Source organism: Lissotriton helveticus, chromosome 12, assembly GCF_964261635.1.
Source record: "Lissotriton helveticus chromosome 12, aLisHel1.1, whole genome shotgun sequence".
In the NCBI taxonomy this organism is placed as follows: domain Eukaryota; kingdom Metazoa; phylum Chordata; class Amphibia; order Caudata; family Salamandridae; genus Lissotriton; species Lissotriton helveticus.
This window is the reverse complement of record NC_136073.1, coordinates 15,631,883-15,647,888: the sequence shown is the minus strand read 5'-3', so window position 1 is coordinate 15,647,888 and position 16,006 is coordinate 15,631,883. Positions and strand designations below refer to the sequence as shown.

The window sequence follows — 16,006 nt, the reverse complement described above, 5'->3', positions numbered from 1 at the left end:
TATTTTATTTATTTTTTATGTTTCCTAATGTTGTGTTTTTATTTTTTAATAAGAGTGCAAGGTTGATGGTTTCTTAGATGCCTGAATATCTAGCGCAATTAATTCTGAACAGCCCATTTCCTCTAGACCTACTCTCAAGAGCCAGACCGTCAACCTGAGGCGTGTGAGTTTACAGTCGGGTAACAGTGTAAACTGAAGAGGAGGCGGTGTATTGAGATGCAGAAAGTTTCCCCTGGAAATGCTCGTTAATCATGTAATAATATTGTGGACATCATAAGATGGGCACAAGATGTCCTCGTTTCCCAAAAGTTGGGAATTGACAGGTGAAAATACCTGTTGTTTTTGCACAGCCCTTTGTCAGCCTCCTCCATTTTCCAAATTTTGCGGGCAGTTTTGTAAAAATCGCAGCATTTTTACAAAACTGCCAATTTCGCTATTTGTTTGCAAATCGCGAATTCTTGAAGGGTCTGGCTAGAACATGGCCTGCCAAGGGGCAAACTAAGAAATGAGAATGACTAGGGTGGGGGAGACTAGTAATTTCGAGTCTGAGTTCCCATGGGGATTGTACCTCTTTCAGCAGTGAATCTCTGTGTGAAAGTGAAGAGTTCTGTGGTGTTCCGGGAGATCTCATCCCTCCAATGGGGCCAAATCCTGCTTTTACTGGCCACGTCAGGGGTAAAAAGTCACCCATAATGGGGGCCTAAATCTTCGTGCAGACCTCTGTTTTGTGGGAGGCATGGTCTACAGTGGTGTAACAATAGCCCCAGAGTGCAGGGGCTGAGCTCCAAGGGGCCCCCTCTGGCACTGTGCACGGGCCCCTGGCCTGAGAGCTCCTGACCGGGTCCGCCGCATAGGGCGCGCCATCCATGTACTTTGCAGGGGTCCCCCTCAAGTTTTTTTATGCCACAGGTGAGCTATTGAGGCAGTTCATGTGTTTAACTCAAATCATAGCACATTCTCCAAGTCACAGCCCTCCTTCTGGAATGGAACAGATGCTAATGAAAGTATCAGAATGCAAAGGATGGGGACTTAAAAACCCTGCACCCCACAGGCCACAGAGCAGTCTCTGCCGCAGCACTTGGGGGGGCTCCAGTGGTTGGGCAGGCAGGGGCTTACCTTCATCAAACGGATGTCATTGAATGGAAGCGAAGCATCGTCGTCGTATCCCGGGTGCGTGTGGTAACTCTCGACAGCCATCATCTGCTGCGAGGGCTCGTACATGTGCAGGTCATGGGCTCCGAGCACGATCGAAACATCCCTGCAACAGGCAAGAGGCGATGAAAGGCTCTCCAAGCAATGCCACCAACCCTACACCTGCCTAGAGGCTCCATGCCATTTGGCATCTTGATTCAGTCCACTATTGTACATGCACTGACCTGTAGATCCACAATGGTAATAGAAATGCTGACGCTCCGCCTCCAAACATGCAAAGTGCTGTTCGCTCAACAAGTCGGACTGAATGAAGATGAAACTCAGGACACAGGCCATTTAGCAAGGCTGCAACACGCGTTCAGGTCAAATCTCCCAGATATAATCCCAAAGCAAGAGTAGTTCTGGCTGTATGTGGCTGCACAGGTGCTAATCCCGTTAAATGGTAGTAATAGGCACTCACCCATTAATGGTCAAACTACTCTGAAAACCATAATTACAAATAAACAAAATAGACACAAAAAGGAGTGCCACAATTGTCCAACAATTTTACTATGAAGATTTGTCCTTGTGATCTTCTGGTGTTCACTTGTTCAACGTTGTCAATACATTCTTCTTCAGGTTCGAAATAACAAGGGAGCCAAAGCGTGAAGGTGGTTCAAAACTATTTTTCCTTTTTATTCTTAAAAACATCAGTGACTCAGCAGCTTAATAGCCACACCCAATTGGCTTCTGTAGCTACTGCCATTATCACAATGTGCTAATAGAGTCCAGCTGCATTTTCTATGTGGCTGATTGTTATTCTCTAATTAAATCTAAGGAATGTAACAAGTATTCAAAAAAATAAAAAGAAATAGGAGTTCTGGGCAGAATGATTCATCCATATATTCATATCTGTTTGATTTTACTGCAAATAAATATTTTAAACCTGATGAAGTCCTCAATGAGAACGAAACACGTTGGCCGGGCTGAGTCATTGATGTCTTGTGAAGTAAAGTGTGAAGGCTCAAAAAAAAAAATCTTTTTATTCTTCAATCATCAGTGACTCAGCCCACGTATTTCGTTCTCATAGAGGACTTCATCATGGTAAACATATTTCTTTGCAGTAAAATCAAACAGATATGAATCATTCTTCATTACAGCCTCGTAATTTGTCAAGGCAGGCCTAACATCATTCCCATTCCTCTCTGTGGAGCAGGGACCAAGCACTGATTGATTCAACTTAATCAGTGCCCGTCTGCTGTTCCCGACGTGACTAAGGTACTATTTTGTTCTTTTTAACTTCTAGTGCCCTGAAAACAGAAGGTGTGTGACTGGCACAAACGTGTCCAGCAGGACAAACAAAATTGCAAAGATTTCTTTTCTATTATTAACTTTCTTTTATTTTGCCAACTCTTCTTCTTTCCTCACTTTGCACTCATGTTTTCTTTTATTTTTGCTCATGTGCACTGTTCTCGAAACAGTGCCCACTCCAATTAAAAACTATCTGTACCACTCCAATCTGCCCAACTCCAATCTAAAAAAATCTGCCTCACTCCAATCTGCCCCACTCCAATCCAAAACAGTCTACCCCACTCCAAACAAAAACAATCTGCCCCACCCCAAAACAATCTGTCTCACTCAATCCAAAACGATCTGCTCCAATCCAATCCAAAACAATCTACCCCACTCCAATCCCAACAAATCTGCCCCACCCAAAATTAAAACAATCTGCCCAACTCCAATCCAAAACAATCTGCCCCAATCCAATCTGCCCAACTCTAATCTAAAACAATCTGCCCCACTCCAATCTGTCCCACTCCAATCCAAATCAATCAACCCCACTTCAATCTGCCCCACTCCAATCCAAAACAATCTGCCCCACTCCAATGCAAAACAATCTGCCCCACTCCAATCCAAAACAATCCGCCCCACTCCAATCCCAACAAATCTGCCCCACCCAAAATTAAAACAATCTGCCCAACTCCAATCCAAAACAATCTGCCCCAATCCAATCTGCCCAACTCTAATCTAAAACAATCTGCCCCACTCCAATCTGTCCCACTCCAATCCAAATCAATCAACCCCACTTCAATCTGCCCCACTCCAATCCAAAACAATCTGCCCCACCCCAAAACAATCTGTCTCACTCAATCCAAAACGATCTGCTCCAATCCAATCCAAAACAATCTACCCCACTCCAATCCCAACAAATCTGCCCCACCCAAAATTAAAACAATCTGCCCAACTCCAATCCAAAACAATCTGCCCCAATCCAATCTGCCCAACTCTAATCTAAAACAATCTGCCCCACTCCAATCTGTCCCACTCCAATCCAAATCAATCAACCCCACTTCAATCTGCCCCACTCCAATCCAAAACAATCTGCCCCACTCCAATGCAAAACAATCTGCCCCACTCCAATCCAAAACAATCCGCCCCACTCCAATCCCAACAAATCTGCCCCACCCAAAATTAAAACAATCTGCCCAACTCCAATCCAAAACAATCTGCCCCAATCCAATCTGCCCAACTCTTATCTAAAACAATCTGCCCCACTCCAATCTGTCCCACTCCAATCCAAATCAATCAACCCCACTTCAATCTGCCCCACTCCAATCCAAAACAATCTGCCCCACTCCAATGCAAAACAATCTGCCCCACTCCAATCCAAAACAATCCGCCCCACTCCCGGTCCAATCCAATCCGATCCACCATAATCCAATCTATCCCACCCCGATCAATCCATCCCACCCCAATCCAGTACACCCCAACCCACCCCAATCTAATCCGCTCTAATCCAATCCACCTCACTCAATTCAACCACCTTCACTTCAATCAAATCTACCCCACTGTAATCCAATCTACTACACTCTAATTCACCTCACCCTAGGCCAATCCATTCCACCCTGACCCCCCTCCATTCCACTCCAGTCCATCCCACTCCAATCCACCTCACTGCACCCCAATCCACCCACTCTATTCCACCCCAACCCAATCCATCCAACCCATTTCAATCCACCCCACTACAATCTAAACCACCCCTTTCAGTCCACCCAACTCCAATTCAACCCACTCCACTGAAGTCCAATCCACCCCACTCTACCCAAATCCAATCCACCATACCCCAGTTCAGTCCACCCCACTCAGTCCAATACATTCACTACACCCCACTCCAATCCACCCCACTCCAATCCAGTCCAATCCAATCTGCCCCACCACATTTCAATCCACCCCACTCCAATCTAAACCACCCGTTCCTGTCCACCCAATTCCAATTCACCCCACTCCACTGCAGTCCAATCCACCCCACTCTACCCCAATCCAATCCACTATACCCCTGTACAGTCCACCCCACTCAATCCAATAAATCCATCCCACCACACTGGAATCTACCTCACTCCAATTCAATCCACCCCAGTCCAGCCCAATCTACCCTACTCCCATCCAAACCACCCCTCTCCAATCCAATCCACCCACTTCAATCCACTCCCCTCCAGTCCAACCCACCCCCTACACTCCACTCAAATTCACCCCACTCCAAACCACCCTACTCTAATCCAATCCACCCCACCCCAAAGGTGTTTTTTTAAACACTTTTGATCAGTTTGAGCTAGAAACTTTTTTTGTGTGAAATCTGCTAATTATGTAGCACATGCGTTCATTCATTCATTCACTTTGCAGCTAGCATGGAAAATTCATATTTATGCAGGAAACACCGCAGCCTTAGAATAACATAATTCAATTGTCCCTGTTTTAGGGTGCGTGATGTCATGTATTTTTGGAGAAATTGCACGAAATCCATTGCATGAAATTCCATGAAAACTTAACAAAAACATCATACTTTCATACACAATTTAGTTGTCCAGTATAACGTTACTTTTTTAAGCGAATGCACCCTTTGCATAAAAAATTACACAATACACATAAGAGAGTGATTTGAGCAAAACATTTCTTGGCGCGCACCGTGCTGTCTTACTAGAAGTTATACAAAACGTAGCAATTCAAAGCTCAGACAAGCTGCCGACTTTTACCGGGGTAGATACAATTTCACCCAGACCTACACTGCTCATAGTCTGATCAATATTCAAAATGAGCCAACTAGACTGGACTGCCGGTGGGTGAGAGGAGAGATGGCACTCAGAGAGGGAGGGGCCTGTGCTGCCTGTGGGTGAGAGGAGAGATGGCACTCGGAGAAGGAGGGGCCTGTGCTGCCTGTGGGTGAGAGGAGAGATGGCACTCAGAGAGGAAGGGGCCTGTGCTGCCTGTGGGTGAGAGGAGAGATGGCACTCAGAGAGGGAGGGGCCTGTGCTGCCTGTGGGTGAGAGGAGATATGACACTCAGAGAGGGAGGGGCCTGTGCTGCCTGTGGGTGAGAGGAGAGATGGCACTCAGAGAGGGAGGGGCCTGTGCTGCCTGTGGGTGAGAGGAGAGATGGCACTCAGAGAGGGAGGGGCCTGTGCTGCCTGTGGGTGAGAGGAGAGATGGCACTCAGAGAGGGAGGGGCCTGTGCTGCCTGTGGGTGAGAGGAGAGATGGCACTCGGAGAAGGAGGGGCCTGTGCTGCCTGTGGGTGAGAGGAGATATGACACTCAGAGAGGGAGGGGCCTGTGCTGCCTGTGGGTGAGAGGAGAGATGGCACTCAGAGAGGGAGTGGCCTGTGCTGCCGGTGGGTGAGAGGAGAGATGACACTCAGAGAGGGAGGGGCCTGTGCTGCCTGTGGGTGAGAGGAGAGATGGCACTCAGAGAGGGAGGGGCCTGTGCTGCCGGTGGGTGAGAGGAGAGATGGCACTCGGAGAAGGAGGGGCCTGTGCTGCCTGTGGGTGAGAGGAGAGATGGCACTCAGAGAGGGAGGGGCCTGTGCTGCCTGTGGGTGAGAGGAGAGATGGCACTCGGAGAGGGAGGGGCCTGTGCTGCCTGTGGGTGAGAGGAGAGATGGCACTCAGAGAGGGAGGGGCCTGTGCTGCCTGTGGGTGAGAGGAGAGATGGCACTCAGAGAGGGAGGGGCCTGTGCTGCCTGTGGGTGAGAGGAGAGATGGCACTCAGAGAGGGAGTGGCCTGTGCTGCCTGTGGGTGAGAGGAGAGATGACACTCAGAGAAGGAGGGGCCTGTGCTGCCTGTGGGTGAGAGGAGAGATGGCACTCAGAGAGGGAGGGGCCTGTGCTGCCTGTGGGTGAGAGGAGAGATGGCACTCGGAGAGGGAGGGGCCTGTGGTGCCTGTGGGTGAGAGGAGAGATGGCACTCGGAGAGGGAGGGGCCTGTGCTGCCTGTGGGTGAGAGGAGAGATGGCACTCGGAGAGGGAGGGGCCTGTGTTGCCTGGCGGTGAGAGGAGAGATGGCACTCGGAGAAGGAGGGGCCTGTGCTGCCTGTGGGTGAGAGGAGAGATGACACTCGGAGAAGGAGGGGCCTGTGCTGCCTGTGGGTGAGAGGAGAGATGGCACTCGGAGAGGGAGGGGCCTGTGCTGCCTGTGGGTGAGAGGAGAGATGACACTCGGAGAGGGAGGGGCCTGTGCTGCCTGTGGGTGAGAGGAGAGATGGCACTCGGAGAGGGAGGGGCCTGTGCTGCCTGTGGGTGAGAGGAGAGATGACACTCGGAGAGGGAGGGGCCTGTGCTGCCTGTGGGTGAGAGGAGAGATGGCACTCGGAGAGGGAGGGGCCTGTGCTGCCTGTGGGTGAGAGGAGAGATGGCACTCAGAGAGGGAGGGGCCTGTGCTGCCTGTGGGTGAGAGGAGAGATGGCACTCAGAGAGGGAGGGGCCTGTGCTGCCTGTGGGTGAGAGGAGAGATGACACTCAGAGAGGGAGGGGCCTGTGCTGCCTGTGGGTGAGAGGAGAGATGACACTCAGAGAGGGAGTTGCCTGTGCTGCCTGTGGGTGAGAGGAGAGATGGCACTCAGAGAGGGAGGGGCCTGTGCTGCATGTGGATGAGAGGAGAGATGACACTCAGAGAGGGAGGGGCCTGTGCTGCCTGTGGGTGAGAGGAGAGATGGCACTCAGAGAGGGAGTGGCCTGTGCTGCCTGTGGGTGAGAGGAGAGATGACACTCGGAGAGGGAGGGGCCTGTGCTGCCTGTGGGTGAGAGGAGAGATGACACTCGGAGAGGGAGGGGCCTGTGCTGCCTGTGGGTGAGAGGAGAGATGACACTCGGAGAGGGAGGGGCCTGTGCTGCCTGTGGGTGAGAGGAGAGATGACACTCAGAAAGGGAGGGGCCTGTGCTGCCTGTGGGTGAGAGGAGAGATGGCACTCGGAGAAGGAGGGGCCTATGCTGCCTGTGGGTGAGAGGAGAGATGACACTCAGAAAGGGAGGGGCCTGTGCTGCATGTGGGTGAGAGGAGAGATGGCACTCAGAGAGGGAGGGGCCTGTGCTGCCTGTGGGTGAGAGGGGAGATGACACTCAGAGAGGAAGGGGCCTGTGCTGCCTGTGGGTGAGAGGAGAGATGACACTCAGAAAGGGAGGGGCCTGTGCTGCATGTGGATGAGAGGAGAGATGACACTCAGAGAGGGAGGGGTCTGTGCTGCCTGTGGGTGAGAGGAGAGATGACACTCAGAAAGGGAGGGGCCTGTGCTGCCTGTGGGTGAGAGGAGAGATGACACTCGGAGAGGGAGGGGCCTGTGCTGCCTGTGGGTGAGAGGAGAGATGACACTCGGAGAGGGAGGGGCCTGTGCTGCCTGTGGGTGAGAGGAGAGATGGCACTCGGAGAGGGAGGGGCCTGTGCTGCCTGTGGGTGAGAGGAGAGATGGCACTCAGAGAGGGAGGGGCCTGTGCTGCCTGTGGGTGAGAGGAGAGATGGCACTCAGACAAGGAGGGGCCTGTGGGTGAGAGGAGAGATGACACTCAGAAAGGGAGGGGCCTGTGCTGCCTGTGGGTGAGAGGAGAGATGACACTCGGAGAGGGAGGGGCCTGTGCTGCCTGTGGGTGAGAGGAGAGATGACACTCAGAGAGGGAGGGGCCTGTGCTGCCTGTGGGTGAGAGGAGAGATGGCACTCGGAGAGGGAGGGGCCTGTGCTGCCTGTGGGTGAGAGGAGAGATGGCACTCAGAGAGGGAGGGGCCTGTGCTGCCTGTGGGTGAGAGGAGAGATGGCACTCGGAGAAGGAGGGGCCTGTGCTCTGTGCTGCCTGTGGGTGAGAGGAGAGATGACACTCAGAAAGGGAGGGGCCTGTGCTGCCTGTGGGTGAGAGGAGAGATGACACTCAGAGAGGGAGGGGCCTGTGCTGCATGTGGGTGAGAGGAGAGATGATACTCGGAGAGGGAGGGGCCTGTGCTGCATGTGGGTGAGAGGAGAGATGGCACTCGGAGAAGGTGGGGCCTGTGCTGCCTGTGGGTGAGAGGAGAGATGGCACTCAGAGAGGGAGGGGCCTGTGCTGCCGGTGGGTGAGAGGAGAGATGACACTCAGAGAGGGAGGGACCTGTGCTGCCTGTGGGTGAGAGGGGAGATGACACTCAGAGAGGGAGGGGCCTGTGCTGCCTGTGGGTGAGAGGGGAGATGGCACTCAGAGAGGGAGGGGCCTGTGCTGCCTGTGGGTGAGAGGAGAGATGGCACTCAGAGAGGGAGGGGCCTGTGCTGCCTGTGGGTGAGAGGAGAGATGGCACTCGGAGAGGGAGGGGCCTGTGCTGCCTGTGGGTGAGAGGAGAGATGGCACTCGGAGAGGGAGGGGCCTGTGCTGCCTGTGGGTGAGAGGAGAGATGGCACTCAGAGAGGGAGGGGCCTGTGCTGCCTGTGGGTGAGAGGAGAGATGACACTCAGAGAGGGAGTGGCCTGTGCTGCCTGTGGGTGAGAGGAGAGATGACACTCAGAGAGGGAGGGGCCTGTGCTGCATGTGGGTGAGAGGAGAGATGACACTCAGAGAGGGAGGGGCCTGTGCTGCATGTGGGTGAGAGGAGAGATGGCACTGGGAGAAGGTGGGGCCTGTGCTGCCTGTGGGTGAGAGGATAGATGGCACTCAGAGAGGGAGGGGCCTGTGCTGCCGGTGGGTGAGAGGAGAGATGACACTCAGAGAGGGAGGGGCCTGTGCTGCCTGTGGGTGAGAGGAGAGATGACACTCAGAGAGGGAGGGGCCTGTGCTGCCTGTGGGTGAGAGGGGAGATGACACTCAGAGAGGGAGGGGCCTGTGCTGCCTGTGGGTGAGAGGAGAGATGACACTCAGAGAGGGAGGGGCCTGTGCTGCCTGTGGGTGAGAGGAGAGATGGCACTCAGAGAGGGAGGGGCCTGTGCTGCCGGTGGGTGAGAGGAGAGATGACACTCAGAGAAGGGGGCGCCTGTGCTGCATGTGGGTGAGAGGAGAGATGACACTCAGAGAGGGAGGGGCCTGTGCTGCCTGTGGGTGAGAGGAGAGATGGCACTCAGAGAGGGAGGGGCCTGTGCTGCCTGTGGGTGAGAGGAGAGATGACACTCAGAGAGGGAGGGGCCTGTGCTGCCTGTGGGTGAGAGGAGAGATGACACTCAGAGAGGGAGGGGCCTGTGCTGCCTGTGGGTGAGAGGAGAGATGACACTCGGAGAGGGAGGGGCCTGTGCTGCCTGTGGGTGAGAGGAGAGATGGCACTCAGAGAGGGAGGGGCCTGTGCTGCCTGTGGGTGAGAGGGGAGATGACACTCAGAGAGGGAGGGGCCTGTGCTGCCTGTGGGTGAGAGGAGAGATGGCACTCAGAGAGGGAGGGGCCTGTGCTGCCTGTGGGTGAGAGGAGAGATGACACTCAGAGAGGGAGGGGCCTGTGCTGCCTGTGGGTGAGAGGAGAGATGACACTCAGAGAGGGAGGGGCCTGTGCTGCCTGTGGGTGAGAGGAGAGATGGCACTCAGAGAGGGAGGGGCCTGTGCTGCCGGTGGGTGAGAGGAGAGATGACACTCAGAGAAGGGGGCGCCTGTGCTGCATGTGGGTGAGAGGAGAGATGACACTCAGAGAGGGAGGGGCCTGTGCTGCCTGTGGGTGAGAGGAGAGATGGCACTCAGAGAGGGAGGGGCCTGTGCTGCCTGTGGGTGAGAGGAGAGATGACACTCAGAGAGGGAGGGGCCTGTGCTGCCTGTGGGCGAGTGAAGAGATGGCACTCAGAGAAGGCGGGGCCTGTGCTGCATGTGGGTGAGAGGAGAGATGACACTCAGAGAAGGAGGGGCCTGTGCTGCATGTGGGCGAGAGGAGAGATGGAACTCAGACAAGGAGGGGCCTGTGCTGCATGTGGGTGAGAGGAGAGATGACACTCAGAGAAGGCGGGCCTGTGCTGCATGTGGGTGAGAGGAGAGATGACACTCAGAGAGGGAGGGGCCTGTGCTGCATGTGGGTGAGAGGAGAGATGACACTCAGAGAGGGAGGGGCCTGTGCTGCCGGTGGGTGAGAGGAGAGATGGCACTCAGAGAGGGAGGGGCCTGTGCTGCATGTGGGTGAGAGGAGAGATGACACTCAGAGAAGGGGGCGCCTGTGCTGCCTGTGGGTGAGAGGAGAGATGACACTCAGAGAGGGAGGGGCCTGTGCTGCCGGTGGGTGAGAGGGGAGATGACACTCAGAGAGGGAGGGGCCTGTGCTGCATGTGGGTGAGAGGAGAGATGGCACTCGGAGAGGGAGTGGCCTGTGTTGCCGGTGGGTGAGAGGAGAGATGACACTCAGAGAGGGAGGGGCCTGTGCTGCCTGTGGGTGAGAGGAGAGATGACACTCAGAGAGGGAGGGGCCTGTGCTGCATGTGGGTGAGAGGAGAGATGGCACTCAGAGAGGGAGGGGCCTGTGCTGCCTGTGGGTGAGAGGAGAGATGGCACTCGGAGAAGGAGGGGCCTGTGCTCTGTGCTGCCTGTGGGTGAGAGGAGAGATGACACTCAGAAAGGGAGGGGCCTGTGCTGCCTGTGGGTGAGAGGAGAGATGACACTCAAAGAGGGAGGGGCCTGTGCTGCCTGTGGGTGAGAGGAGAGATGACACTCAGAGAGGGGGGGGCCTGTGCTGCCTGTGGGTGAGAGGAGAGATGGCACTCAGAGAGGGAGGGGCCTGTGCTGCCTGTGGGTGAGAGGAGAGATGGCACTCAGAGAGGGAGGGGCCTGTGCTGCCTGTGGGTGAGAGGAGAGATGACACTCAGAGAGGGAGGGGCCTGTGCTGCATGTGGGTGAGAGGAGAGATGATACTCGGAGAGGGAGGGGCCTGTGCTGCATGTGGGTGAGAGGAGAGATGGCACTCAGAGAGGGAGGGGCCTGTGCTGCCTGTGGGTGAGAGGGGAGATGACACTCAGAGAGGGAGGGGCCTGTGCTGCCTGTGGGTGAGAGGAGAGATGGCACTCAGAGAGGGAGGGGCCTGTGCTGCCTGTGGGTGAGAGGAGAGATGACACTCAGAGAGGGAGGGGCCTGTGCTGCCTGTGGGTGAGAGGAGAGATGACACTCAGAGAGGGAGGGGCCTGTGCTGCCTGTGGGTGAGAGGAGAGATGGCACTCAGAGAGGGAGGGGCCTGTGCTGCCGGTGGGTGAGAGGAGAGATGACACTCAGAGAAGGGGGCGCCTGTGCTGCATGTGGGTGAGAGGAGAGATGACACTCAGAGAGGGAGGGGCCTGTGCTGCCTGTGGGTGAGAGGAGAGATGGCACTCAGAGAGGGAGGGGCCTGTGCTGCCTGTGGGTGAGAGGAGAGATGACACTCAGAGAGGGAGGGGCCTGTGCTGCCTGTGGGTGAGAGGAGAGATGACACTCAGAGAGGGAGGGGCCTGTGCTGCCTGTGGGTGAGAGGAGAGATGACACTCAGAGAGGGAGGGGCCTGTGCTGCCTGTGGGTGAGAGGAGAGATGACACTCGGAGAGGGAGGGGCCTGTGCTGCATGTGGGTGAGAGGAGAGATGACACTCGGAGAGGGAGGGGCCTGTGCTGCATGTGGGTGAGAGGAGAGATGGCACTCGGAGAAGGTGGGGCCTGTGCTGTAAGTGGGTGAGAGGAGAGATGACACTCGGAGAGGGAGGGGCCTGTGCTGCCTGTGGGTGAGAGGAGAGATGGCACTCAGAGAGGGAGGGGCCTGTGCTGCCTGTGGGTGAGAGGGGAGATGACACTCAGAGAGGGAGGGGCCTGTGCTGCCTGTGGGTGAGAGGAGAGATGGCACTCAGAGAGGGAGGGGCCTGTGCTGCCTGTGGGTGAGAGGAGAGATGACACTCAGAGAGGGAGGGGCCTGTGCTGCATGTGGGTGAGAGGAGAGATGATACTCGGAGAGGGAGGGGCCTGTGCTGCATGTGGGTGAGAGGAGAGATGGCACTCAGAGAGGGAGGGGCCTGTGCTGCCTGTGGGTGAGAGGAGAGATGACACTCGGAGAGGGAGGGGCCTGTGCTGCCTGTGGGTGAGAGGAGAGATGGCACTCAGAGAGGGAGGGGCCTGTGCTGCCTGTGGGTGAGAGGAGAGATGACACTCAGAGAGGGAGGGGCCTGTGCTGCCTGTGGGTGAGAGGAGAGATGGCACTCAGAGAGGGAGGGGCCTGTGCTGCCTGTGGGTGAGAGGAGAGATGACACTCAGAGAGGGAGGGGCCTGTGCTGCCTGTGGGTGAGAGGGGAGATGACACTCAGAGAGGGAGTGGCCTGTGCTGCCTGTGGGTGAGAGGAGAGATGACACTCGGAGAGGGAGGGGCCTGTGCTGCATGTGGGTGAGAGGAGAGATGGCACTCGGAGAGGGAGGGGCCTGTGCTGCCTGTGGGTGAGAGGAGAGATGGCACTCGGAGAAGGAGGGGCCTGTGCTGCCTGTGGTGAGAGGAGAGATGGCACTCGGAGAGGGAGGGGCCTGTGCTGCCTGTGGGTGAGAGGAGAGATGACACTCGGAGAGGGAGGGGCCTGTGCTGCCTGTGGGTGAGAGGAGAGATGACACTCAGAGAGGGAGGGGCCTGTGCTGCCGGTGGGTGAGAGGAGAGATGGCACTCGGAGAGGGAGGGGCCTGTGCTGCCGGTGGGTGAGAGGAGAGATGGCACTCGGAGAGGGAGGGGCCTGTGCTGCCGGTGGGTGAGAGGAGAGATGACACTCGGAGAGGGAGGGGCCTGTGCAGCCTGTGGGTGAGAGGAGAGATGGCACTCGGAGAAGGAGGGGCCTGTGCTGCCTGTGGGTGAGATGAGAGATGGCACTCGGAGAGGGAGTGGCCTGTGCTGCCTGTGGGTGAGAGGAGAGATGACACTCGGAGAGGGAGGGGCCTGTGCTGCCTGTGGGTGAGAGGAGAGATGACACTCAGAGAGGGAGGGGCCTGTGCTGCATGTGGGTGAGAGGCGAGATGGCACTCGCAGAAGGAGGGGCCTGTGCTGCATGTGGGTGAGAGGAGAGATGGCACTCAGAGAAGGAGGGGCCTGTGCTGCCTGTGGGTGAGAGGAGAGATGACACTCAGAGAGGGAGGGGCCTGTGCTGCCTGTGGGTGAGAGGAGAGATGACACTCAGAGAGGGAGGGGCCTGTGCTGCTGGTGGGTGAGAGGAGAGATGGCACTCAGAGAGAGAGGGGCCTGTGCTGCCGGTGGGTAAGAGGAGAGATGACACTCAGAGAGGGAGGGGCCTGTGCTGCCGGTGGGTGAGAGGAGAGATGACACTCAGAGAGGGAGGGGCCTGTGCTGCCTGTGGGTGAGAGGAGAGATGGCACTCGGAGAGGGAGGGGCCTGTGCTGCCTGTGGGTGAGAGGAGAGATGGCACTCCGAGAGGGAGGGGCCTGTGCTGCCTGTGGGTGAGAGGAGAGATGACACTCGGAGAGGGAGGGGCCTGTGCTGCCTGTGGGTGAGAGGAGAGATGACACTCGGAGAGGGAGTGGCCTGTGCTGCCTGTGGGTGAGAGGAGAGATGGCACTCGGAGAGGGAGGGGCCTGTGCTGCCTGTGGGTGAGAGGAGAGATGGCACTCAGAGAAGGAGGGGCCTGTGCTGCCTGTGGGTGAGAGGAGAGATGACACTCAGAGAGGGAGGGGCCTGTGCTGCATGTGGGTGAGAGGAGAGATGACACTCAGAGAGGGAGGGGCCTGTGCTGCCTGTGGGCGAGTGAAGAGATGGCACTCAGAGAAGGCGGGGCCTGTGCTGCATGTGGGTGAGAGGAGAGATGACACTCAGAGAAGGAGGGGCCTGTGCTGCATGTGGGCGAGAGGAGAGATGGAACTCAGACAAGGAGGGGCCTGTGCTGCATGTGGGTGAGAGGAGAGATGACACTCAGAGAAGGCGGGCCTGTGCTGCATGTGGGTGAGAGGAGAGATGACACTCAGAGAGGGAGGGGCCTGTGCTGCATGTGGGTGAGAGGAGAGATGACACTCAGAGAGGGAGGGGCCTGTGCTGCCGGTGGGTGAGAGGAGAGATGGCACTCAGAGAGGGAGGGGCCTGTGCTGCATGTGGGTGAGAGGAGAGATGACACTCAGAGAAGGGGGCGCCTGTGCTGCCTGTGGGTGAGAGGAGAGATGACACTCAGAGAGGGAGGGGCCTGTGCTGCCGGTGGGTGAGAGGGGAGATGACACTCAGAGAGGGAGGGGCCTGTGCTGCATGTGGGTGAGAGGAGAGATGGCACTCGGAGAGGGAGTGGCCTGTGTTGCCGGTGGGTGAGAGGAGAGATGACACTCAGAGAGGGAGGGGCCTGTGCTGCCTGTGGGTGAGAGGAGAGATGACACTCAGAGAGGGAGGGGCCTGTGCTGCGTGTGGGTGAGAGGAGAGATGGCACTCAGAGAGGGAGGGGCCTGTGCTGCCTGTGGGTGAGAGGAGAGATGGCACTCGGAGAAGGAGGGGCCTGTGCTCTGTGCTGCCTGTGGGTGAGAGGAGAGATGACACTCAGAAAGGGAGGGGCCTGTGCTGCCTGTGGGTGAGAGGAGAGATGACACTCAAAGAGGGAGGGGCCTGTGCTGCCTGTGGGTGAGAGGAGAGATGACACTCAGAGAGGGGGGGCCTGTGCTGCCTGTGGGTGAGAGGAGAGATGGCACTCAGAGAGGGAGGGGCCTGTGCTGCCTGTGGGTGAGAGGAGAGATGACACTCAGAGAGGGAGGGGCCTGTGCTGCCTGTGGGTGAGAGGAGAGATGACACTCGGAGAGGGAGGGGCCTGTGCTGCCTGTGGGTGAGAGGAGAGATGGCACTCAGAGAGGGAGGGGCCTGTGCTGCCTGTGGGTGAGAGGAGAGATGACACTCGGAGAGGGAGGGGCCTGTGCTGCCTGTGGGTGAGAGGAGAGATGACACTCAGAGAGGGAGGGGCCTGTGCTGCCGGTGGGTGAGAGGAGAGATGACACTCAGAGAAGGGGGCACCTGTGCTGCATGTGGGTGAGAGGAGAGATGACACTCAGAGAGGGAGGGGCCTGTGCTGCATGTGGGTGAGAGGAGAGATGACACTCAGAGAGGGAGGGGCCTGTGCTGCCTGTGGGTGAGAGGAGAGATGACACTCAGAGAGGGAGGGGCCTGTGCTGCCGGTGGGTGAGAGGGGAGATGACACTCAGAGAGGGAGGGGCCTGTGCTGCCTGTGGGTGAGAGGAGAGATGACACTCAGAGAGGGAGGGGCCTGTGCTGCCTGTGGGTGAGAGGAGAGATGACACTCAGAGAGGGAGGGGCCTGTGCTGCCGGTGGGTGAGAGGAGAGATGACACTCAGAGAAGGGGGCGCCTGTGCTGCATGTGGGTGAGAGGAGAGATGACACTCAGAGAGGGAGGGGCCTGTGCTGCATGTGGGTGAGAGGAGAGATGACACTCAGAGAGGGAGGGGCCTGTGCTGCCTGTGGGTGAGAGGAGAGATGGCACTCAGAGAGGGAGGGGCCTGTGCTGCCTGTGGGTGAGAGGAGAGATGACACTCGGAGAGGGAGGGGCCTGTGCTGCCTGTGGGTGAGAGGAGAGATGACACTCAGAGAGGGAGGGGCCTGTGCTGCCGGTGGGTGAGAGGAGAGATGACACTCAGAGAAGGGGGCGCCTGTGCTGCATGTGGGTGAGAGGAGAGATGACACTCAGAGAGGGAGGGGCCTGTGCTGCATGTG

At 57.0% G+C, this 16,006-nt stretch overlaps 1 protein-coding gene across 2 annotated transcripts in view; it reads right to left on the bottom strand.

The window, feature by feature from the left end:
* The window catches only part of LOC144799799 (mast cell protease 1A-like), a 328,485-nt gene that overhangs the window by 44,191 nt on the left and 268,288 nt on the right, over positions 1–16,006 (bottom strand). For both annotated transcript variants that reach the window (XM_078671362.1, XM_078671361.1), the window contains exon 3: positions 1,117–1,258. In XM_078671362.1, the coding sequence (XP_078527488.1) occupies positions 1,117–1,258 (142 nt within the window). The remainder of the gene's footprint in view (positions 1–1,116; positions 1,259–16,006) is intronic.